At 45.1% G+C, this 26,107-nt stretch overlaps 1 protein-coding gene across 1 annotated transcript; it reads right to left on the reverse strand.

The window, feature by feature from the left end:
• Positions 1 to 17,445: 17,445 nt before the first annotated feature.
• Positions 17,446 to 21,028, reverse strand: LOC149353805 (uncharacterized). Its single transcript, XM_089582834.1, has 2 exons — positions 20,872 to 21,028; positions 17,446 to 18,163 (listed from the first exon to the last, which is right to left on the reverse strand). Exons 1-2 carry the CDS (start codon positions 20,887 to 20,889, stop codon positions 17,720 to 17,722), a joined length of 462 nt encoding a protein of 153 aa, XP_089438960.1. The 5' UTR covers positions 20,890 to 21,028; the 3' UTR covers positions 17,446 to 17,719.
• Between the last annotated feature and the right edge of the window lie 5,079 nt (positions 21,029 to 26,107).

The following is a 26,107-nucleotide window of genomic DNA, read 5'->3' on the forward strand; positions in this document are numbered from 1 at the left end:
GCAGATCTAGGTGACAGTTTATGGGAGTTTTTACAAAACCGCACTGCACAGGCAGTGAACGAAAGCACACTTTCCCCGTGAATCCGGGATATGACTTCGCCTTCGCAAGCGCGCTGGCTTGGTCACCGCCGCTGTAGAAAAAATATTTCTTTTGCCGTGGCTATGAGGCAAACCCGCAAGAACAGGTTACGGGCGTGTTGTTTACTAAGCCGCAATGCGCAAGCTCTGATACCGCTGTGCACATCACCTGCGGCCTTCACTTTTGTTGCCCACTAAGCGAAGAAGAGAACGACGGCAGTCGTCGCCGCGCAGCAATGTCGCGTCGTTCACTTTTTCGCGCACATCGAGGTCACTCTTAACCAGTGTCGCAGCCGTTATTACGCGTATAGTCCTGCTTTACTCCGCGTAGTCCGTCATGCTCAGTAGTGCTTCACACGGGTGTAAGTGAACTCGGCCGCACCCAGATTACGTAACGACCATCCGTGCTGGAAAGGGCACGTACCACGTAGTTTTACTGTGCAGTGTCATTGGGGGTCGTGGGCCCCACAATCTATGGGCTACTGATAGTGTTACATGAGCTTGAAGCGGGCGTTCTCGAAGATCTAGCCTGAAAGCATGGATCACACAAGCGGTGCGTGGTCAATAACGACCTTGAAGTCGGTGCACGCTGTCGAGAACAGACATGTTTTAAGTATCTAGAAGTCGGGGTGCAGAAATGAAAATTATAGTGGTGACGTTAAGAGGAAGAGCGGCTTCGGTTAGAGATCAAACTTGACTCAATGATACGTTTTGGGGAAATGAGTAGGTCACTTTACACAGGGGTAACAGGCGGTCCAAGGGAAGCAAACGCGGCCTGTTACCGAGGAGAGTTGTGCGGCCAGGCTATACTAGGAAATCTGCGGCGATAGCAGAACCACGGCTGGCTCAGGGCAGGAGTAAGTGGAGGTGAATGAGAAGGATTTTTTGCCTGCACTGCGAGTAATGTGGAATGGTGATGATGATGATGGTGGTGGTAGTGCATACATGTCTGCTGCAAAGAGTCGTATACAGGTCAGTGTGTAGGAGCTTTAGACAATGCGCCACATGTGGCAGCGTGTCTAGGTGGGCCAGAAGTGGGCATGCCTGTCGAGAAAGCCGATGTGCTCCTGATACCTGTACTACTAGTTTTAGTACTTATTCGTGGCACTGGTACTGCTACCTTTCTCGCTTCTTTTGCCCGAAGAAGGGCAAAAAATATTGACCTTCCTCATCCCTAAAATGGGTGAGGCTCTATTTGAAAGTCTCTCCTCTGTTCCCAGAAATTTGTGCATATTAGGATCCTATGAAACAAAAATGTTGTTAGCGTGACGCCTGGAAGTGGGCTTCACTTGTATTATTTCCTGTGGTGAACGTCACCTCCTGTCCTACCACCAGCCGCGCAATTTTGGGCGCAATCGCTAACCTCCCAGCTTAACATGTGTTACCAAAATTCGCGTTCATGCACCGCTGTTCGCATCTCATGCGCCATTTTTGGCTTGCTATTACTTCCTTTTCTTTGTAATATTACTCAAATACTGCTGGTATGTTTGTCTGATTATTTACCAAATTTTGGTAACAACTTATAAACCATGCTGGAAGCTGCTTTTCAGCGAGTATTGAACAAAGCTGCCGACTTTATGCTTCAAATCATTCATTACCTTCGGGCTTTAGTGTTAATTTGTCCACTGTTAATCTTTCTCTAATCAAGCAAGACAAGAAAAAAATCATCACACTGAATAATCGCCATTGAGAACACTCTTAATCTGGTTCGGGTTAGGTTACAGCTGGCACTTGGAATTGTTTAAACTTCAACTTGAAGAACTGGAGTGGTGTTCTAGCAGAAAAATTGTCACAGGGAGCCCAAAACGTGCTATCACAATTTATCAAATACTATGCGAAACATTGTTTTCCTTACGGGTTTGTTAGATTCTATGCAAAACATTGTTTTCGTTATGTTTCTTTAGAACACTATTTCGGCTAATTCTGAAAATGTTTACTTGGAACCGCGTTCGGCGCAGCCTGCTTTTACGGACTGAGCTTCATCCTATACTAAGGTTTCACTGCCTTTTTCTTCTGCATTGCGGGCAAGCCTAGCCAAAGGCTCTTGCATTTAATCGTTTTATATTGCGTGTTTCCTACGTCCAGAAAACGTGTGTGCGCGCGCACGCGCGCGCACGTGTGTGTGTGTGCGTTCGTGCGCGCGTGTCTCTGTGTGTGTGTGTGCGTGTGTGTGTGTGTGTGTGTGTGTGTGTGTGTGTGTGTGTGTGTGTGTGTGTGTGTGTGTGTGTGTGTGTGTGTGTGTGTGTGTGTGTGTGTGTGTGTGTGTGTGTGTGTGTGTGTGTGTGTGTGTGTGTGTGTGTGTGTGTGTGTGTCAATTTTTAGAATTACGAAAACGCAGTTCCACTCGGAACTGAGGAAAAACAAATTTTGGCTGCATCGCGCCAAAATAACATTTGAAGGCAAAGTAACCCCATCTGTGCAAGAAACTCGTCGAAATAGCCAAAGTTTTAGGCCACAACATCGAGGGTAATTGCGTTTTCGAAATTCTAAAAATTTGCATACATATTACGTGCTGCTTGCTACACGCCTCTCTATAAATGAGAACAGTAGTTCAGAACTAACTACAGAGTTCAGAATTTTCCTATTAAATATTAATTAACAAACCTACTGGCTAGCACTTCTTAGGTGTATTCTGATGCGTTACACTGCTGAAAATGCTATGCTGAAAAAGCACCCATCTAAAACAAAAAGCCTGTTTTTAAAAAGTGCGCAACATCTTAAATGAAACACTCAGTATATGCCTGTTGATATCTTTAACGCTTCCAGATTTTTATTTTAAAACCTGCGAAAGATACGTCATGTGGCCTGTTGAGAAAGATAGTACAACTAGGCGAGCATTATGTACTACCTTATATGGATCATTATTGAGAATTTGAATTGCCTTCAATTAACTAGTAAACTTTTTATTTTTGATTTCAGGGGCAAGGCTATATATAAAATTTATGGCCTCAACATCGAAAGGTAGCCCTGTTCTAAAAATTTGTTAATCGACCAAGTTTTTAAAATTATCGAACGTCAAAAGCTTGATGAGTTGGCTTACCCTCATTAGTTTATTATAAAATGGCGTCGATGCGTATGGTATTGTCGCTGAAATCAAGTTAACTACTTCGACATAATAAAATATACCGAACTGCTCATGTATTTCATTCATGAAGATAGCGAGAGACGCCATTTTATAAATATGCATTGCGGAAAAGCGAATTCAACGAGCTTTTAAATCGTAATTTTGGCGAACGATATTTAAAACACATTGCCGATTGCAAAAATTTAAGAGCACAGCGCACCTTCGATGTTGACAACCATCAAATTCACAATACAACCTTGCCCACTAAAATCAAAAATTAAAAGTTCATTCACTATATTTTGTCAATTGTTTAAATATTTTCCATATGAGGTACACAACGTCGGCCTTGCTGCGCAGTCCAGCTCAAGAGAGCTTAAATAAGAGGTAAAAAAAATTTTACAATAAAAATCCCTAAAGATTTTTTGAGAAAATCGCTTAGCATTTTATATGCACACGCATACAAGTGGGAAGCTTCATCGAAGGTGTTTCTCGTCTCCGTGTGATTCATGAATGAGCAGAGGGCTTGTAAAAAAAAAGCCAACGATCACAGTAGCGGCATCGGTGGTGAAAGTATCAGTAAAATTACTTGGTCACAATGCTGTCATAGCTGGCACGCTGCACGAAACTCTATAAAACTCCTTCGCAGTGAAGAACACAATTATTTCGCTGGAATACATTCTAGCAGCAAAACTGATTCTATGAATTTAGGAGAGTTTCAAATTGGGCTAGTTGGTGGTTGTTATTCTCGTGCATTGTTGCGCTTACGAAGGAACTTGGACACAATCAGGGACGACACATCTGTTCTGTGTCGCACATCTGTTCTGTGTCGTCCCTGATTGTGTCCAAGTTCCTTCGTAAGCGCAACAATGCACGAGAATGATTCTATGAAGACAGGAGTTTCTATCATGACAACGATACTGCCAACACATTTCAACTGTCGTATGTTACAACTGCTTCACTTCGCAAGTTTCACAAGTGCACGTATGTAAACTGCAAACTACCACGAGGAGCTTCATGCTAAGCCCCGCACAATCTCAGAGCCACGTTTGTCGTTTCAGGATCCCGGCAAAACAGCAAGTTTTAATTTCTTTGCTGCGCCATGCAGCACGACCAGGTTTACAAAGAATAAATAGTATAAAGCAAAGCCTTCCTCCGCAAAGAGTGCAACAAGAAAATGTCGAGGTTTATCATCCTTCAAAGTACACTTCAGTTGCACGTAACTCTCAGATGCAGCGCAAGAGCACAGTACGCCCTTCGGTCGTTATGGCCGTCAATAGTAGCCTTCAGCATAAACTAAATGAAAGCCGATACATCGAGTCTCACCTTGAAGTCGTATAAGCGGTGCGTATTTATCCGAACTATCTATGCATTGCAGAACGGCCAAGGTGGCTGACATGCTCAATGAAAAGCGCTTAAAGCCGAGCTGTGAACCTGTCACAACGCAACGACACAGCATTCCCGCCTGTCGATCATTGAAGGCTCGCAACACGCGGCACTGGTCGTTAGAAAAATGCAAAAGACTACAAGAAAACATTACAGTCACACACCAAATCGTCGCTAGGGCACTACTTCCTCTATGGTCGCCCCGTCCAGGTGGCTTGGCATAGGTATACATGCCTAACGTCGCACTCAAAAAATATCTTAGTGATTATATCACAACAGTATTTGATCCTTCTTCTGCGTCAAAATACGCGGCGGATTTAATCACTGTACTTTTCAAAATGTATCGGACAAATGGTGGCTTAAGCTTGTGATGAAAACATCGGTAACAAAAAATTACGGAGTGCATTTAAGACTGCTTATGTGCTGTGAATTCGAAAGCATCTGTGTGTCATCGTGGGCTACTAGGCAACTATATTTGTTTACAAGTCAATAACTAGCACCAATGCCTCAAAGGCCTTTAACAAAAGGCCTCATGGTGAAGGTCTTTAGGAAAGACCACATGACTTGCATACATATAAAGCACCGCTTTAAGCAATACAACCACGTCTCTTCTGGTTTCACATCCGGTTTGGTTAACGTCGTTTCCGGTCTCCGAGGCCATTGTGACATCACACTGGATTTTCGTGACCTCATTTGCGGTCAACGACGACAACCACAGAGTTTCGTTGCTGATGAGCCATACAAGGATTTCGCCTTAAAACAAACTGCAGCGTGAGTGAGAAAACCAAGAGATTGTTGCATGTGGTAGTCTCGGACAGGAACGGATTGGCTTTCAGTATGTTTTTGAGGTCATGATCCACACTCATAACTCATTAACCACACTCTAAAATACCACTACAACAGAAAAGCTTTGAGAGAAAAGTTTTCTGTTTTTTTTTTTGTTTTTTTGCTGTAGAGCTAAACTCAGCCAAATGGTACTCGGATGAACACTGCTACGCTCTGTTCTGCAACAAGATTCCCGCAACCAGGCAACCCACTCCAGTATAAAAGGTTGCCTCGACAATTGTACAGTGACTGCGTATAGTTTCCATAAAGTTGCCAAAAGAACCAGGAAATCTACTTTCAGTGCAGCACCCTCTGCCTAACATTCTAGAACGCAGATGTTTAGCGCCATGGCGAGCAGGAAGAGGAGAAGGGAAAAACTTTATTTGAGACCATCACTAAGGTCTAGTAAAAAAAAAAAAGCGCTTGCTTTGCTAAGTCCTGTTGTTTATCTGCCGAACCCGAGTGAAGCCAAACAGCCCAGGCAGAACGGGGCGTTCTGTATCTGTCCTGATGTCCGTACAGTTGCGACAGGGGTCTGTATCACACCATGGGGAGCCATGGCCGGCTGTAGCCATGGCGATCAGGTGGCATGCCAGCCCCACTCATTTTTTAGAGGTAGGGGTTTACAAAGATTAATGTAAGGGACTTCGACAGGCCGTTCACAAAATTTGGCCCGGGAATTTTGCTGTGGCTTTTACCATGAAAAGTAGCTCGCCTATAGGCGCAGCGGAAAAATTTGATCTCTGCACCTAATCTGGTACCATGCACTTTTCATTATCGGCTACTCGCACTTGAAAGTTGAGACATTCGGACTTGTCGGTTTGGTAATTTGAAAGGAGCAGCGGAGTGGTGTGTGCGGTTTTCACCGATGTCCTGTATGCGTGCTTTTCCCGATGTCCTGACCTTTTTTCCAGCAGTATCCCCGAGAAACACTTGTTGAAAAACGTGATGATATTTCACCATTAATGCATCCTTCAGACTAACTAAAGCTTAACGTTAAAGTGGTAGCTTTCAATATGTTACAGTATGGCTGGTTTTCAGAATCCGTATCATGTGCGATTTATTACATTCTCACACTTCGTCATACTCGAAATTGCATCCTGTTGTGACTATCGACTGGTCTCTAGAGAGAAGCGTCTAACTTTTAAAGTTTTATTTTCGAGTCTTAAAACCCAAGCTGTGCAGTCATACCAGATAGGAAAATTTCCATAGGACCCATGTATCTGAATTCTGGGGTCTTATTAGGCCAAAACTCGGAGTTTAGCGGGCTACCACGATGCCTGTGTGCAGTAAGATGAACTGTGTATACACGTTACAGACTCTGAGATGGCTAATAACCTGGCAACCAAACTGGTGAAACAGTTTCAGTAAGAAAAACTGATAGATATGATCATCTGACCGCAAAATTGAAGGCTAAAGCACGTCCAGTATTTCAGCTTTGCTTAAGACAGGCAACGACCTGCGTCAGTTCTTATTTACCGCTCCTAAAGCTGGCGCCTACATCTGCTAAGCTCTGTGAAGTGTGCATAGCGACTAGTCAAGTTTTGGAGCGGAGTTTCGCACCTGGTGTAATGACGAATCTCTGTATTTTACCTAATCTATAAAGGCGATTACGCTGTCTTCAGTGTACACAAATACTTTTTAAGGCGAAAGCTTTAATGCCTCATCCTTGTTGACAGAAGGTTGTCAGCAGAGGTGTCACGCTTTTCTAGTCAGACCAGAAAAAAGATCTTTGTTCACGATGGGATTTGAACCACCATCCTTCAGTTCTCCAGCTGAACGTGCTAATGGCTACGCTACTTCCTGCCAACGCATATGTAGTTCTCCTTCTCTGGGACGCTGGAGAGGGTTTGCAGAAGGGCGTCGAATCAGACGGATGCCTCCCAAACGCCCTCCAGTGACTCCAGCATTTAAGATGCACAAACAATTGTGTAATTAATTAACATCTTAACCACACATCAGTGACACAAGCAGCCACACCGCGTTAAAGACTTTCGCCTCACCGCATTTAAGGTCAACAAAGTGCCCCCCTGATTTTTTTGTCATGCTTCCTCCTTGAACTGCGTCTGGATGGACCCAAATTCGCCAAGCCAATTTCTCTTTATTTTGTTTATATATTTAGATGAAATGTTAATTTTGGTGACGCCAAACATATAAGTGCCGTCAAAAGTAAATAGAAGGCAATATTAACGAAAAAATTTAATCACATGCCTGCTCAATTCATGCATCCTTGAATACATATGTGCAGACTAATTGTGATTGTGCGAATTGCACTGTGCACCAACAAGCATGGACCATTATGCTTTAGATTTAAAGAAAATAAGTTTTTTGGACAAAGTCGCCTTCCATTTACTTTTGACGGCGACTGTACACTGCGCCCCAGCTAAGGTGAAGGAAAGGTCAACAAACGGTACTGTCGGGGTCAAAAACCTTCAGGATAAGCGAGAAACAAAAGACACACATAGTTCTGTTATCTTCGAATGGCTCGAGGCTGCACTTACGAAGGTGAAATTCGGACTCACGTTCGCTAACGTGTGAAAGTTGTCAGGCGTTCGCTTGCACATATCGCACCTATAATCTTGGATCGGCAGTGACGCGTCCAAAAACCTTTTGTCCATGATAGTACATAATCCAGAAATAAAACTTAGCTATACTACTGGTGGCGAGGTTTGAAGCACGACGAAAAGATATTTTATTGTGCACTAATTTGAAATTTTCCCAAAAAAATCACTTACTTTTAAATCTCTAAAGCCACGCTAGAATTTTAATCAAAAAGTCATATAGCATGAAAAGAAACCCATCTAGTAAAAATTCTTAGCGCCATCTTCAGTCAAGAAATGAGTACACACTCTCGGCAAAGCCCGTCAAACGCAGACTGTTCGCTCCAAGAACGCGTTTTTCATTCTAGGCTTGGAAGTGCCAATCTCTCGGTCATTGACATCGAGCGCCCAATTTCGCGGAACGCTAATCGTTATCAGCACGCGCCAGAGGATGCAGTCTTTCTTTCCTCCGGCGTTTCGCGCACTTCGTTCACAGAATGGAGAAAGGTTCCGCCTAACGCCATGTAGTGCGAAATTGCGTAACTTCTTGTCCATTTTCATTATCTACAAAACTCTTGGCTAATCGTCAGCGAATAACACCGATAAATATTTATTTTTACCTTTTCTAGTGAAAACTTTTCAGAAAAAAACACGTCACATTCATACTGACAAGCAATAAATAATAATTTTTTTACTTATTCCACCCCCCCCCCCCCCCGTGCCGGTTCTTGTTTAATTTGCTCGGTAACATCACCTGGGACGCATATTATATATTTTGCTAATAGGCTATTCACATTTTTTGGAAGGATTATATATTTAGCATGTTGTTACCAAGGGTCAGTGGACTCCCGTTCTTCGAGGTTATTACACTCAAAAACCGGATTGCCTAGAGTGACCCTCCCTGAGCGCTATGTGTGTGTAGCTGAAACCTGTTCCAGAATCTGGATACGTTTCCTTCTTTAGTTTTGGCTGTTAGAATTTCCTTCGTGTGTTTGACTCAAAGGTCATTATCTACAATTTTACTTACTGTTCTTAGTCGCCAGGTGAACTAAAAACTAGACTTTGTCGTTGGTCTGTCCGTCTCTTACGTGCACGGAATAATAATAGAAGCGAAAGCGCACTTTTCTTTACGTACAGTGGTGGGGCAGACGCTTACCTCTTTTTTTCATCTTACTGTCAGCCTGTGAGCCCTATACGCTTCCTCATTTATTCTAGAATGTACCTATGCAAGAATTTGAAACCCATGCTAACGTCCTGATCAATTTTTTGTGTCGTTTGAATCTTACTCTACTCTGCGTCAGGTAGCCTGAGGGCCGATGCCTGTAACCATAGTGTGCTGAGCCACTTTTTAGAAACTTTGAAAGTCACCAATGGTATCGAATGGCCAGACAATTTATAATGATAGAACCGGTTTCTGGTGTCAGAGAACATGTGCATAGGCATACTGTTCGAAGGATAGGCTCAGACACCTTTTGAGACATTAATGAAGAGTGCAACAACGTATACAGCTACCTGTTGGATAATTTGGAACACGCCAATATGAGTAGCGCAATAACATAACATAACTATAACATTTGTATTAGATTCTAATTTGGCATGTTAGCAACAAGATCAGCCATAGACACATCGCCGACAAGGGGTCACTGCTTTTCCCTCACGCCATCGGAAGGATTTTAAAATTAGCCTGGCGGACATATCTGCACAAAAGGCGAAGTTAGCACATATACGTGTGGTGCTAGGCTTTACAGTCATGAGGGTGGCTCGATTACAGTACATAATGAAGCAACTGCGTGTAGCCCTCCGGGATTTTTTGGAACAATGTAGGTGGCCGTATTTTCCCGAGCGGAACTCGAGATAGGCAGCCGTTTAGAGAGCTGCGTGGCGGGGAAGGCGAGAAAAAGATTTTCACAAAGATGTTCAGTGTGTAGATCGAAAGTTTTCAAACCATAAATGGGCTTCACCGCTTACTGCAAATCAAAGAATGGCAGGCTCTGTGAACTTATCAATTCTTGCTCGAAATAATCGGGCACGCGGTGACAATGCGCAAAGCGTTCCACGAAATATTTGGTGCCGTAAATGCAATGCAGTCTGATGCAATAGTGTGTACGGCATCACACTGTATTGGTTGGCGGTCACCAGAAGGCATTAGCGACAGCTCCTTTCGCTGATTTCGAAGTTATGCTTTAAATAATCCAACCTCCCCCCCCCCCCCCCCCCCCGCCCCTCCACACCTTGCATTGTGTGAAACTTTGTAGTAGTTCTTACAGCTAACCTTGGATTTCTGTGGCCGCCTTTCCCAAGAGCAGTGAAAGAATGTCAAACGAGGTGAAATAATATGCGCAGGTTTCCTTCTATGTTGAAGTTCAGGGTGTCAGTATAATTTCTGAGATTTGCACTACGGTGTTCTGCTCGACCAGCCCTCTTGGTTTACTCCTTCGTCTTTATGGATCGGCGGACCAGCACTTTAATGTTAGTGTTATGCGCTGTGCACCCTGTTAGTCGTCATCATCATCAGCAGCCTGACTACGCCCAGTGCAGGGAAAAGGCCTCTCCCATATCTCTAAAATTAACCCTGCGCTGTACCAGCTGCTGCCACTTTATCCCTGCAAACTTCTTTCTCTCATCCGGCCACCTAACTTTCTGCCGCCCCCTGCTCCGCTTGCCTTCATGGGTACTCGTAGACGTGCTCGTACTTCTTTACGCATGGGTTCCGGCACTAAATGCCTTTCACCATTGTGCAGTGGCAGAAGAAAAAGAATAGAAAAACGCCTTGCATCTCGGGTAGTACGTGTCCAGGGCTGTTTCCATACGCATATCTCGAGATCATAGCACAGAGCCCAAGGACGTTCTAAAACTTTTTCGGCATCGAAATACGGCGGCCACTGCCGGGACTCAATTCCACTTCCTTTCATTCAGCAGCCGAACGGCATTGCCACAGAGTCGCCGCGTCGAATCACCGAGCAATAAAAAGGTCTAAACTAGCTTGTGCTGCTTTTCGGACACTTCTATATATATGCTGTGCTCACCATAACAACGTAACCTCCGAAGAATGACACAGTTTATTATATGCGGCTACACTTCGTTCGCCCTGCAAGATTCCAGTAAATTAAATGGCAAAGAAAGCAAAATGAACACGGCATGCCATGGACGCTGCAATTCGCGTCTGTTTAACTTTCACAGATGTTAAAAAATTGTATGCTATCTGTAAAAGGACATATTCCATGCCTGCAAGCGAGCGCGCTACAGTCGCACCATCTGCCTCAAAACAACGGCGATGTGATAATTACATGCAACGAATCCCAGTTTCTGTGCTCGCTTTTTTTCGGAGAGAAAGAGTATGGTATGGTTGTTTATCTGCTCATGGACATATCAGCTTTCCCAATGCGAAATTTTTGATGCATGGTTGACAACAGCCAGCGTCGATATATGGAATTTCAGCTTTACCGCCGCGGCCCGCTGCCAATTGGGTTTTTCTTCTCCAAGAAGCACACTTCATTTCAGAATGTCGCTAAACTTCTCCTCTGGTGCTTTCAGTTCACCACCCAAGCGGCATATCTCGTAGCGGTGTTGTCCCTACTGCGCTCCGGCACAACGCGGTATGAAAACAGCCGCGAAGTCCCGGCGGTAATTCCTTCAGGCACAGTCGTACGAGACTGCTATGCGTGCTTGGGAAAGTTGGCAGTGATGCCAGCCCCACATCATCCTCGTAACGCCGCTGAATTACAAATGTCTCGGTATAGCCCCAGTATACGCGGAAATGATAACAGGGAAACATGCAAGGCCATAAGGACAACTCAGTAAACAGCTGATATAAAAATACTGCAGCCATGAAGCATGCGCCAGCCTGGGGCAACAGGAAAAATTGAGTAGCCAGTGGAGTTTGTAAGAGAGCAATTGCAGCTGGTCTTACGCTTGTAAGCGCTGATTTTACCTTCGGATCCGCATAAATTACATTTTTTAATGCGAAAGCATTACTAGTCCCATTGCAATAAAAGTCGGTGATGTGCGGGCGTGCCTGCGTGCGTGTGTGTGTGTAGCCACGGATGGTAAAGAAAACCCCAGTGATGACACGCAAAAAGGGTGACGTCATCAAGCGGCCGTACGATGCACACAGCAAAGTCAAACATCCCCACTTCAGGCAATCCTTTACATGTCGTTGTTATATATATCCCCTCCAGTAGCCGGCCTCCATGTGGCGCCATTCATGTGATGACAGAGCGTACAAAAATTATGACGCAACCGTTTGTCGTGTACAGTGTTCCGGGTGGTGTCATACCATTTCTGGTTGCATATAGCTTACATGTAGTAGTCAAGTTGGAGGCTAGCTTGCGAGGGGGATTCGAACCGATGACATACGCATTTTAATTGTATGCCTTCCTAGACTATTTAGCCCGTTCCTAAATCTGGTATGTGAGGCAGTTACTGCGTCATTTCGTTTCCTCGAAAATCAATTTTCGCATCAAAATTGCGATGCAACCGTTCGTCGTGCAGCGTTCCAGGAGGTGTCATACGCGTGTGTGCGTGTGTGGGTGGGTGTCAGTGCACCCAGGGACAGTCATGCTATCGCATTCCCACACCTTAGCAGTCCTGAGTGTCTCTGCCCAATTTTAATGTAGACAGAGGACTCTAAGCAAACTAGTACCAGACCCACGAGGCAGCGCGTCTAATGAAGTAGTTCAAGGACTATTGGGTGGTTTACATTTGCACCAAAAGTGCATGAAGACAACATTCAGCATAAAGGGTGACCGAGAGAAAGGTATGTCATGTGCTAGGAAGCAGGAGTTTTAAACTAGCTATGGGGGTTTTTGAAAACACACAGCGCGAAGAAAAAGGCAAATGACTGGCACAGTAAGCACACTGTTTGAGTGCTGGGCACTTTTTCAAATATAAATTGGAACCAACCATAGTCGGTTACTACTTAAGTCTGCAGTGACCGCCACACTTTATCCTGCCCTGAAAATAAGTAATCCGCTGTCCGCTATTAACGGTTTTCTTGTTAACTAAACAAAAAGCTATTCATCCGACGAAGCAAGAATATCGATTTCTCTGACTTGTTAGATATAGTCAAACACTAAAAATCTCATTTCGTTCATTGTTGTGACTGGTAAGAGAAGTAGTACAGGATGCAGCGATTCGCGAGTCATTGTTACGAACTACTGTTGTTTTTTTTAAGTCATGTCCTACAAAATTCAATTTCAGTTTATTTCCGTCAAAATCAACGGAGGGGACTCAAACAAAAAGTTAAGCCAGTTGACTTGACTGCGTTCGAGCTCCCTTTTTATGGCGTAGAGGGACGGCATAATTCAAGTCTAACAATATGTGCATTTAAGTTTTACAGAACAAAGCAAAAAGCATACATTGTCAGAACCACGTAAATTAAGTTACATAATGTCCTTTTTCCAGTTATACAATTCTAGTGAAATATGGAAGTAAGTAAGTAAAAAAATGGTATATCAGAATCATTTTCATTTTTTTCAGCAAAGCACATGCACAAAGCCCTGTGGTAAATCATATCAGACAAAAGCAAATAGTAGCGTATGAACACTGTCATGATGATGATGATGACTGTGTTCATACGTAGAGTGGCCTCATCCTTGCTCCCGAAAGAAAGCCTTTAGCTCAGAGATGTTAGTGCGGTTAATAACAATTCGATTGCAGTGAAGATTGTTTAGTAATGTCGGAAGAGAATGACGTAGCTTTTCCTGGCCTAGCTTTGTCCTCGAAAACATAATTTTCCAAAGTTGTGAAAAACGCGACTCACTAAGGCTTGTTAACTTGTTTGCTGTGCTATTGCATTAAGTTCGCAAAAATGCTGAGTTGTTTGTATCATTTTCCCAATGTATATAAATATAAAATATCTACACTTGTTAATTTAAGCCGAGTAAAATATTCACCAGTGTGAGCTTTTAAGTCAGCCCCTAAGATATGACGAGTATGGACAAATTCGAAAATAGTTAAATGCGGCATAGCAGTGTCTTGTTTAGGATCTGCACTTACTAAATCATGTATTCATACTTTAGGCAGCAGTTTCGATAAGTAGGTTCAAAGGCTAAGGTCAGCGGGCTTCCCCAAAGATGTGATAGCGCTTGCTAGCAACAAGATCCTGAAGAAGATGAAGTCGTTTGGTAGACATGAAGCACAGGAAAATTCTGGTAATGATAGAACGAAGTATGCGGTAATACCCTACATTCATCAGTTATCCCATAGGCTTAAGCAGGTTGGCTCTAGATATGGGGTTAAAGTGCTCTTTTCGGTCCCTAATAAACTAGGCAAGGTTTGTGCTATTGTTGACAAAAGAGCCCGGGAACTGAAGCAAATAAGAGGCAAAAGAAAAAATGCATGCTGCGTGGATCATGAATCACCATTTGTGCCATGTGCAGAGGGAGTGGTATATGACATACCTTTTAAATCCGGCAAGAATTACATTGGGCAAACCAGGAAATGCATAAATACACGCTTACGTCAGCATAAAACCTCTTTGAATGGTGCTCCTTCATCAAATCTGTCCCTTCATTACAGAGATTGCCATCTGAACAAACCCGGTGTGTCTAATAAAAAAAGCATGCTTTCCACTGCTTAACAGGGCTAAGATTAAAATCAGTCATCCAGATCAGCTGACTAGGGAGTTGTGTGAAGCCTATCACATTCACAAGAACAGCGACACGTGCGACACACCATCAGTAAACTTACATGAGTGTGAAATTTTGTATCTAGATTCTTAACTTTCTTTTGCGTGCTTTTTGCGGGAAGCGCAGGCGCTTTGGGTTGTAAGTTGTGTGCATATAATCAGTGTTCTTTCAAATAAACTTTCAGTTGTTAGTAGCGCTTGTCCTTGTCTTCCTTGTCTGTTCTTGTTCCTAGTCGCAGCGCTGGTGAAATTTTGAAGATATACCAACTAGCTCAAACCACCATTTTGCTCAAGATATGACGAATGACGAATGGACTGTAGGATATGTATGCGATTTAAATTATTTGCAATTATTATGTCGATTAGTGCAAATATTAGTCAAATGTTCAGACTGGGTGGACAGGGGGAACACGTTGCCTTATGGTAAAGCACGCAGGTCAATGTGGCAGGCAGTCTTTGAGAGCTTTACTGAAAGTCACATAGCCAGGGCAGGTTTACTTCAAAGATTTAATGCTAGATAAAATGCCATAAAAGCTAAAGGACGGGTTATAATGAAAGAAAAAGCTTCGGATCCGAAGGCAGGTGCTATATATTGAATAAAGATGAAATCTGGGCGAGTTGGAAAATATATATTCATTGTAGGCATACCAACTCGATTGTCGTGTGCATGTCCTGCCGCTTTTCCGCTGTTCCCCTAGAATAAGCGCCGTAAAGTTTCGGGGCCATGCGCTTCAGGATAACATGTCGGAAGCGAAAGTGTTCTGACGTAGGTGACGATTTTTGATGTTGGTGAAAGCAAAATAGTACCATGTGCGACAATAACACAGTGCGAGGTTCTCCGGATAAATCATAGAAGGCCGCCCCAGACATGCAGTAATTTTTTTTTCAGCCACCCATAACTTTCTCCTAAGTCTGAAAAGTGTGGACAGTGCTCGCAAAGATGACAAAAAAGAAAACTGAAAGCAAAACAAATCGTTTGACGGGGGTGAGACAGTTGATCAAACGATGTGAGCGGAAAATTAGCATGGCAATTAAGAAAAGAAATAGCAGGATTCATGGCTACTACAGGCACGCGTGGTATTATGCATTCCAGTAGACCGCACGTTGTACTCTAGCAATTGGCCAGCAGGCGACTTATGGACAGCTGAGGTCTGTAGAAGCAAAATGGAAATGAACTCTCGATTTCAGAAGGATATCCTCATTTATGAGCTTGGTAGCCTCCGCAGAGTGCTGAGAGGACGTATTAAAGGGCATTTCACTGGGAAAGTAGTGCGTAAAAGCCATTAGCGAAGTTAATAGACTATTTTTTACTGCCGAAAAAAAGAAGATTGCAGAGGACCGCAGCTCTTTACATCAGATGGTAGCCTTACTTTCCGTCACCGCGCGCAAATCCTGTTTTACTTAATTGTGGTGGCCTTGGTAACGTCGCCTGCTGGGATTCCGCATAAAAAGCATAAATCCTTTAACGAGGCCCACAAATTTAGTTTCTTTTTCTTTGTTCTTAAAATCGTCTGGAACGCAACACGTGGTCCTAAGCTCTTATTTTAACGCTTAATATAAATGGAGAAACGGAACAACTCTTGCAGCGTTTGTCTAGCGTGCTCAGTGCCAGCTTTCGATCAATGAACAATATTGCAGGAGTCTTGGTTTTCCATGCAGTTTTTTTTTTCAAGTATAACCTAAACTATATTGTCCCAATTTATGCAGTACAACCGACGCTATGTAGGCGGGTACCTATTTTAAATTTCAAAATTGCAATTATTCCAGTTTATTTTCGAAACGCAATTCGGAATGGTGTTATTTAGGAACTTATGACAACTTACAGGAATACAATCTCTAGAAAGTTATTAAAGCTTATGCAAGCATTAGTTTTCTTTTAAATTGAAAAATATTACTTGTGTGATTATTTAGATACATTTATGAGAAAACTTAGAGCAACTCAATACGTTGCTTTCAGATCACTTCTTCTTCACTGCCTAATGGTCGCAAATTTGTAAGTGAGACACTTCTCTATGCACATTAGCAGAAAAAAATGCATATTTCTCTGTATTTTCGCTCACTGCTTCCATGAGATCCCTAGAAACTCGTCTTCTTAGCAATGCGGCTGGACGAAGGGTTCGAATAAGCAATTACTTGCGGAATGCTCCAGCATGTAAATGAGGTCCGTCAAAGCAAAACTAGCTCCAGATAATAAAATTTTCGTTACATCTGTGTGTTACTACTTCACATTTAGTCACTGCATTCTTTCACTGCATTTTTTGTGTACCCAGACATTACACCGGGCATGAATTACGAAACTCGAGAGGCCGACCTTTGAAACTGTTGTGCGCTGAGCGACCGTAAGCAAGCCAAGTGCGCAATCGAGGGCTTACCAGGGCCACATTATTAGAAACTGTTCGAAGGGCGGTTGGCTTGGGTGGCTCTATTTACACAGTACATTTCTGGGCCTTTATTTCTAGCAATAGATGGAAGCCATGCGGATTTTCTATCGGAACTTTCTCATGTGGCGGTGCGGCCCCCTCCCTTCCTCCCTTCGAGCATGCATCAGCCTCTGGAGCTGAATTGCCTACAAGGTGCTAAAGCCCAGCTGTATGCTTGAACCCCCGTTGCAGCTTGAAAAAAAATGTTACAATAGAAATAATGACAGGGGCTCACTGATATTTTACTTCCTGTCGTTTCGTATGGTGCCACTCAGTCACTTCTGTGAGAATGGGTGACAGGTAAATGGGCTTCTAGAAGAATTTTAAAATATATTTCGAGCTACGCGAAGCTCGGCTGGACGCCAGTGTGCTATTAGGTATACACAGACCTTCTTTTACGTCTTTGTAAATTGGAACTACTATTCCGCTGCACATTGTCTCTCTACCATGCAGGATAACTGCCGCCTATGTGCTTAAAAACACAGCCGGCAAGGAAGGCAGCATCACTTCGACAGCTTTTTTTTCTGATAATATGTCAACGTGTGTCTTTATTAAAAAAAAAATAGAGGAAAAGACAAAAGTCGTAAGAAAAAAGTAAAACATCATCACAGCAGTAATGCCCAGGGAAATGTGTGTCCCAGTTCCTTTTCCGAGTCTCCGCGAGAGCCGAATAGCTACTTCCAGCAGCCGTCACGAGATGAAACAAGCCCCGGCCATCTTGGTCAAGAAGGGCGCAGTCTTGCAGGTGCCCAGGGCTCGCGTGAACGAGTCGTCGTCCTGCTCAGTAGCGTCCCCCGCGACCACCGCCAAGGCCGCCTCCAAGGCTACCGCTGCCACCTCGGCTACCTCCGCCAAGGCCGCCGCGGCCACCACGGCCCCCGCTGCCGCCAAGGCCACTGCCGCCACCGTAGTCACCGCGTCCACCACTGCCCAGGCCACCCAGGCCGCCTTGGCGGCTTCCACCATGGTCCCGGCCGCCGAGTCCACCACCGCGGCCGCCGAGTCCACCCCCGTGGCCGCCAAGCCCACCGTGGCCATCGAGTCCGCCGTGGCCGCCGTGCCCGCCATGGCCGCCGTGATCACCAAAACCACCGCTGCCGCTTCCATAGCCGCCGCTTCCTCGGCCGCCTAGGCCCCCTCGGCCGCCACCTCTCCGCTCGCCGACATCTTCCAATGCGTGGCTAGTGCACACGGCGAAGAGCAGGACCGCTCCGAGGAAGATCACCTGCGCAGCGTTGAGAAGTAATTCGGGTCATTCGCCCACGCCTTACGAACAAGAACACTTTACAACGGCCCATTGTCAGTGACCACTCTTCACATCATACTTGCAAAACAGAAGCTTCAGTAAACACCAGTAAACACCAGCCTTCAGTAAACACCAGCCAAGAAAGTGCCCACGCTGGAAACGATGGCCGTGTTCCCTGGATATTTTCAGGCTGTATCTAACAGGTTAATGCGACTTGTCGGTATGCTGGCGTAAATCTAGCCTTCAGAAGAAATGAAGTGGCGGGAGGTATAAACCATATGTACATAATCCCATCCACAAAGTACACAGATAAAAGGCAGACAGAAAAAAATAATCAGAGCAGAGATTTTTTTCCGTGCTCCCTGACATAATGAAATCTTAAGAACAGAGCATCTGTAAAAAAAAACTTAATTGTCACTTTTGCGAGAGTGGAGATTTTTAATATATATTAAAGAGAACTCGGTGAATAAAAATAGGTCCAAGAACAGTGGTGAATAACAACAAAATAGATTCCGTCTTGCGTCGTTCAAATCTTCCTTTGAATGCCTGTCACGCATTTGAAACTGCACCACATTCGTATAGGCGAAGGAATATTGCTGATGTATATGGCGCCCGCCACTGCCCAAGCAACTTTCCGCAATGTAACGTCGAACCTCCTGCAGCGACAGGCAGTCGTCAGCGGCACTAGGCGCGAAATGGTAAGTCTGCTTGTGTGTTGACGTAAAAGAGTAGCGTAAAGTAAAAAACAACACAACGTTGATTGACTTTGAAATTACATTTTTCTCCTTGCTCTCAGGCCATATATACTGCACAGCTTTCCCTGGCTATCGCTCAGACACCGGTTTCTCTTAGCAGGACAAATCATAACGAGAAGTGCCCCATTGCTCCTGCGTATTGCTCAAGCTGTGCATTGTTTTTCAGCACCTTTTCGAGCTCTGGACTGCCCACGTCCGCTGGAGGGATGTTTTAACCAGCAAATAAACCTGCATTTCATTAAGGCGGCGTAAGCGAAGGCACTGAGCAAGACACGAAATTTTGTCTACTAAAAATTATTTAACGTCATCGTTCTGTATACTGCATCACTGAAAATGACACCGACCAGGAAGGGACAAAAATAGGGGTACGGGCAGCGTCGTTCCCGTCTTCTCTTCTCGTCTTTTTCAGTTCGCTTTTATCAGCTGCAGTGTAATAAATAATTCACCAACTAGCTCAGTTCGGCACCTACTTGGCGCCATCTTGTGATCGAGCATTTACTAGTATCGGGATTTCACAGCGCACCAACTACATCTTCGTGTCCAACCGTTTGGAAAGGGTTACGATAACACGATTTTACCTTAAGCCCTTCTGACTTCCTCTAAGCTCCTTCTTATACTAGTGGTTTCCAAGACTTGACCTTTCATTTGAAAACTGTATTATTCCAATCGTTGCAGCGATTGCGGTCGCTGACTTTAATTAAGTGAGCATGCAGGGTGAACGGGAAGTTTGGCGGAGGAAGTTCTCATGGTTTCTTCATTTTGTCCTAAAGGTATCGTGGGAAAAAGAGGACAGTGGTTCGCGGCCAAAAAGTTGACCCCGCTCCATCGCTGTTACACTATCCTTTAGCAAGCCAATGGATGAGCTAACTTTGAACGCGAAGTAGGAATCACGGATTAAACAGACTATACCCTGCCCCACTGAACGTTCACGCATCAGTCCACGATGAAAAACCTGACTCCGCTATCCATTTCCAAAGTACCGCACAGCCGCGCAGGAGGGCCGCTACCACGGTCCTTCTGCGCGGCTGGACGTGGAAATCTTAGCGTAACTGCGCTCAAAAGAGGTGCGTGCACTCCACGCTTCCATAGCCGCCAGTAAGCCTCACTGTAAGCCTCACTGGTAGTCAGTAAGCCTCACCAGTAAGTCAGTAAGCCTCGCCAGTAAGCCTCACTGGTAGTCGGTGCTTCGGTGAGCGCCACGATGGTGCGCGGAGTTTTATCATGGCACATGACGGGCGTCGGCTGTTCCTACACACCCTGCCGACGTTCTCAAGGACCGATTACGAACAGTTCAGAAAGTGTTCGCAATCGGTTTTCGTTCCCATAGCTTCCAGGGTCTTCTAAGAACCTTAACTAGAGTTCGGGGATAGGCATACTGCCAAATAATACAGAAAAAGGCAGATATTTTCTCACTTATATCAAGTACTTTTACGAAAATTTTCCGCACCATAATTTCAACTGCCAGGGGGATTTTGATAAGAAGAAAATTTAGGTCGATAGTACAGAAGTTTACTTCGACGGTCCTTTCAACGTGAGTTGTCAGGGTTGTTCCTCCAGGATTGATGTCAGCATCTGCGAACTTGTAGGTACCAGGTTTAAAGGTAATCCGGCTTACACTATTTAAACGCGCAACAGTTTGGAAGGATAATGCAAAAATAGTGCAGTATAATATGCCGCCACAAAACAAAATAATTTCTTTCGCGCAAAGGGCTCGACTCAAAAGTAGCAAGCAAAGCACATCCGAATATACCACCAGCTATTTGCCGATTTTCTTCTCTTCGATTCCATTCAATACTCTCCTTTTCTCTCATAATCCAAGAAATATATTGCTCGTATCAAAAAGAAATATGTTGAGCGTTTTGCGACCGTACACAGCAATGCATACCATACCAGTACGTATTCAGCTTCACGAAATGCGTCACTTCAACTCACCACTTTGCTGAGAGCCATGGTACAGTTGTTTCGACGATGTTACGCCTGTTGTGTCCGGTGGGATCTCGGCTATGTCTTATATACAGCTGCGAAAGCTTCGGGAAGAGCACCCAAAGGCATCAAGGTCTTGGGCACTCGCCACCGTTTTCTCCGCCACTACAAGGCAGGTATACTCATGCAGAGATATTGGCGCGCAAGCCAAAACGTGAAAGTTGCGCGTTCCTCCTCCCCCAACTCGGTGCCCTTGTCTGCGCTACCTCTCCGCATCTATTTTCCTCGTGCGTTGCGGTCTTCATTAATATGCGTACGAAGTAAACAGCTTCAAATTATTTTGTTGCGCAATCACGCAGTGGCTTCTATTTTTTGTTATTTTTGATCCCTCTCTTTCTTCGGATGCGAGGCTCTTTTACCTTCCTTTCGTCTTCTCTGATAAGCTGAAGTAAAGTTCTTCAATTGGACTCTCCACTACGCACTTCCTTTTTTTATCGCAGGAAATTAACGATTTGTTCTTGCTTGCTTTCTCCAGACAGCATGACTTTGCTTCATTTTCGTGGCTTACCTCTGCGCAGATTCTTTCACTTTTTGCTTTTTGTAGTTCATTGTCTGTGTAATGTAAAGTGCACGCCGCCGACTGTTCTTTAGGTAGAGCTTTTATTCCGTTCTGATTCACGGAAAACCCCTATACTTTAGACGCAATTTAAGCTTTCCGTAAAACAACCAAGAAAAAAACACATACGTCATGCAAAGCGAGAGCCGTGATACTGTCTGTACGTGTTGCGCAAGGAAGAAGGTTAACTGCGAAGTTGTTCACGACGAAAAGAGGGCAATTATCTTCAACTGCTCTCACTGGGCAACTAAGAGAATTCTCGGTAGGACGATTTCGTTTAATTAAGGTGCGAGGGCGAGACGACGCGTAACGTAACGGGAAAGGGTGCTTTCCGTTTTCATGCGCTCCAGACTGCGCGCTGCGCTGAAAACGTACTGGAGCGCTGCGGTTGCTAAGGGAAGTGGATACGCGGTGTTTCCTAAGCGGAGTGAATATAAATAAGCCGGTATTTGAGCAGCGACAGACCGTTTCTCGATATTCAGGTGAGAGTTACGCGGACGCTTCTCGTGAAAATTCAACTGAGCTATGAGAGTTTCAAGGCGTCTGCTACTCCAACAGCGGTCCCACTGCTGGAGTTTGCAGCGAGCGCTGCGGGTTCGATGAAGGGGCGGCCAAAGACGCTTTAGAGTGAGCTGTCGTAGTGGCTGGTCGTTGCCTATCTTGAGAAGAGGAGAAGCGCGCCGTGCTTAATTTTCGCTGTTATCACTCGCCCTCCTCCTGGCGACATCGTGAGAGCTCTTGTGCGTCGCAGTTTCCCACGGCTGTGGATGGGAAAAAGATGCGGCTCGGACGCTGTCTGCAGAACTGTCCACCGATCGATAACGATGAGACCAGCTGCTTCCTTGTTTGTAGGCAGCTCACTGGATTGTTGGTGCTTCCTCGTCTTTAGGCGGCTGGCGCGCCATTCTCAACAAGGCTTCGTACCTACTTCGAGCGTCAGCTGCTATAGACGCAGTCCGGGGACGTAATCACGTGAGAGAATTCTGTGCTGAGCTCCGGAGCGAGGCCTTGTTAAATCAGTTCTTCTAATTAAGTCATGCCCTGATCTTTATTAAGGCTTCCCAGTTTTTAAACTTGGACGACGTAGACACAAAAGTACCTTACGCGTATACGATTGCTTGCGGGAGTAAATTCAGCACGCTGCTTTGTTACAAATGCTTCTACGTCTGTCAAGTGCAACAAAACTAGAAATGAGGAACCAGCAGTAAACTTTGACAATCAGTTCTATAGCCGTCAGCTTGTTGCCTATGTTGTGTTCATGTTGGCATTGTGTAGTGGACACGGTCACTATTTCAGTATTTATTGATCATTCACTTCTACGACTGTATTGAGACAAAACACGATCCAGATTTTTCACGCGACTTGAAAGTAGTCAAGGCAATCAGAGATTTGAAGCGAATCCCGTTTTGGCTGTTTCTTATTCCAACTAAAGAAAAAAAAATTGTTCGGTTTTTCTCGATAGTGGCGCAGCAGCTTTTGAGTGGGTGCTTATTTGCGGACCCCAACTTAATGCATCTTAAATGTTCTTTTCCGAAGACTATATTTATTTTTTTCTGCTTTGAGACACGACTGTGAGGTCTCAAAGAGAGACAAAAAACGAACAAGCCAGTGGCAAAGAAACGGCAGGTGTTTGTATGTGCTTTGGTTGTGAGTTTTTCCCCTAAGTTTTTTGCGCTTGGGAGACGTGTTGAGAAAACGCTGCGAGCTCTACGAAGTCCTATGAAGAGCGCTGCACGAGTATTCTACTCATCTACTCATAATTACTTATCTCAAAATTAATCTGCTCAGGAACGGACCGTACAAATACGTATGTCTTTCTTTTCAACAGGAATCTGACAGAAAGCCGTTGTTACTTCGTTGTATAATGTTTCGTGTGGCGACTTTCCCTCAAACAAGACCACTTCGTTGCCGCAATGAAAACTGCGCACCCGCCGGCTTTCCTGTTCGGCTCGCCCGTTGATGGAGATTACAACCGAAAAGATTTCATTGTCAAGCTGACAGCAGTTTGAAGCGCCGGCTGAATGGTCGATTGAGCAGAAGCTTCGCAACGCAGTACCAGTGCGGAAAGGGCATGAACGGAAAGTGTCTGAGTAGTGTATACGGCATTTATCCGAGACTGTAACACATAGAATTGGTATGCCGGCTAAAGTGGAGCCTAGACAGAACTGCCGCGCGAAAAAAAACAACCACATAGGGAAGAACACACTCAAGACACGGACAAACGCTGCACTCCCAACTTTTTCGCGCTGCATTTACATCTAAGCTAAGCAATCAACTTGCCAAACAGTTCGTTTTACTTGAGTTCTGAGTGCAGCGTTTGTCGGTGTCTTGAGTGTGTTCTTCGCTATCTCTTTGTTTTTTTCACGCGGCTGTTATGTCTTAGCTAAGCAGCCAATTTGCCCAAAAGTTCCTTTTACTAAATCAAGTTGAGCTGTCCGCTTTCTTTATGCACGGAAGAACTATTTCGTAAGGGTTCTTTTATCAGGTCAGCATGCAATTCCTTATCATTAGCAGCTGCCCACTGAGACGATAGAGCTTGTATCTAGCAAACAATATAACTCGGTTCGCAGGCTCTGTAGTCAGTGACAGTGCCCACCAATACCAAAAAAAGGAAAAAAACGAATCAAGGAAAGAATTGTAAAAAAATCAGACTCACACTTCAGTTGGCGCTAAGGCCGAATTAGCCTGCAGCAGTGGCTTGTGTTTGAGCGCCTCTAAACTGCCTTTCGCAGCTGCTTTCAGCTGCTCTTCATAAAGCTGGAAAGTCATACTCTATACGTGTCCACGAATGTTGCGCCTTGATTGCGGTACCAATGAACCTTTATCTGCTTGACTATACTTCTGTTAATATTTGAAGCATGATAAGAGATTTTACCGCATTCCAATAACGGCCACACCAAATCATTTTACGAAAATAAAACACGCGCGCAAACGTATGGAAGATTAACCCAGAAGTTAATACGGTGAGCGAATTAACGTACAGCCCAGTGTACAGAGGGCAAAATGCATGTCTAGAACAGCCGAACTGCGTGCTCCCGGCCGCTCAGAGCTACTTGCGCGACGTCTAGCGATATAACGCCTGTTTCGAGACGACGGAGTGTGGGCATGCGCTGCCAAACTGATAGCGCTGCCCGTTTTTCGGGGCTCGCAGGCGGCCGCGGCTTTACCTCCTGCTTTTGTCGTTAGTAGCGCTGATTTGCGCTACCGTCTGCGAAAGGACATATGCGGCAGAGCGCACACCACTGACTTCTTTTTTTTTTACTTTCTTTTTGTGCGACGACAGCCACCTCACCTGAGGCCCCAGTATGCTTTCAATAATCACATGCCTATTTTGGCATTTGCCGAAGAACGCCAAAACGCCAAACCTCGCTCCCTTATCTAAGGCTCGTAGCCGTGATGACGATGCAGTACACCGGCGCGTATGTGATGCGGTGAATTGCTCCTCGCCAGAGCTTTGCAAGCGCACAAAAAGAAAGTAAAAAAAAAGAAGTCAGTAGTGTGCACTCTGCCGCGTATGTGCTTTCGCAGACGGTAGCGCAAATCAGCGCTACTAACGACAAAAGAAGGAGGTAAAGCCGCGGCCGCCTGCGAGCCCCGAAAAGACAGGCAGCGCTATCAGTTTGGCCACGCATGCCCACACTCCGTCGTCTCGAACCAGGCGTTATATCGCTAGACGTCGCGCAAGTAGCTCTGAGCGGCCGGGAGCACGCAGTTCGGCTGTTCTAGACATGCATTTTGCCCTCTGTACGTTCACCATGCCTAAGACCAATGCTGATATGCGCTTGACTTGTACCCGCACGCTTCGCGCGCAGAAGTCATAGTAATGCATAGTAAAACAATCATTGAACGCACAGGGGGCCATTTATTACCTCTGTCAGCCACAAACTAGCCACCTTAAACAGCCGTTGTGAAGGCGGTTTGCTATTCTGCGGCACATGGTCAAATCTTCCTACGTCCTACAGTTGCCAAAGTTTCCAAATAAGCGCGAACAATTCTCGCAAATAGCCCCTGGCAAGCGTTAGGGCTTGTTTCCGGGCTTATGCCTGTGCTCTCTGCAAAACATCCCGCAGTTCTGGCGCCGTTCAGTGTTTACCGCCGACGAGGTAAACCTACCTGTGGAGGCGCCCTTTGTGACCCGAAGAGAAAGAAGACAAATTATCGCGCAAAAGACCTCACCTGCGATCCGACGAGCAGCGCTTGACCAGACGAGGAGATTACGTCACCGACCAGCCGTTACCATGAACTCGTTCTCCAAACCGCCGCACAAGGAGCAGCCTATCGCAACAAAACTCGTTACGTAACGTAGTCAGCGGCAGCACACCTTTTGCCGAAGCAGCAGCAGGAAACGAGGCGTCGGGTTGCCGGCGTTGGCAGCAGTGCTGGGCACGTTGTCAGATTCCGAGGCGTGTTGTTGAGCACGGCGCCCGAGAGACGGCCGAAGGCACCCGATCACTAAGAGAAAGCGCGCCGCTTTCTTCGCACTCGCCCCTCAAATGCAGGAGCAGTCTGTCGCTCGTATCCGCCAAGATTGCATGACAGTCTCGCTCTTTCGCACTCTCTTGACTGCGAACCTTTCGAAACTGTGGGCGTCCTCAGTAAGGAGCTCGCACTTTGACTTCTTGGCGCTCT

The sequence above is a fragment of the Amblyomma mixtum genome, chromosome 3, assembly GCF_055824585.1.
Source record: "Amblyomma mixtum isolate Tamu chromosome 3, ASM5582458v1, whole genome shotgun sequence".
Taxonomy (NCBI): Eukaryota; Metazoa; Arthropoda; class Arachnida; order Ixodida; family Ixodidae; genus Amblyomma; species Amblyomma mixtum.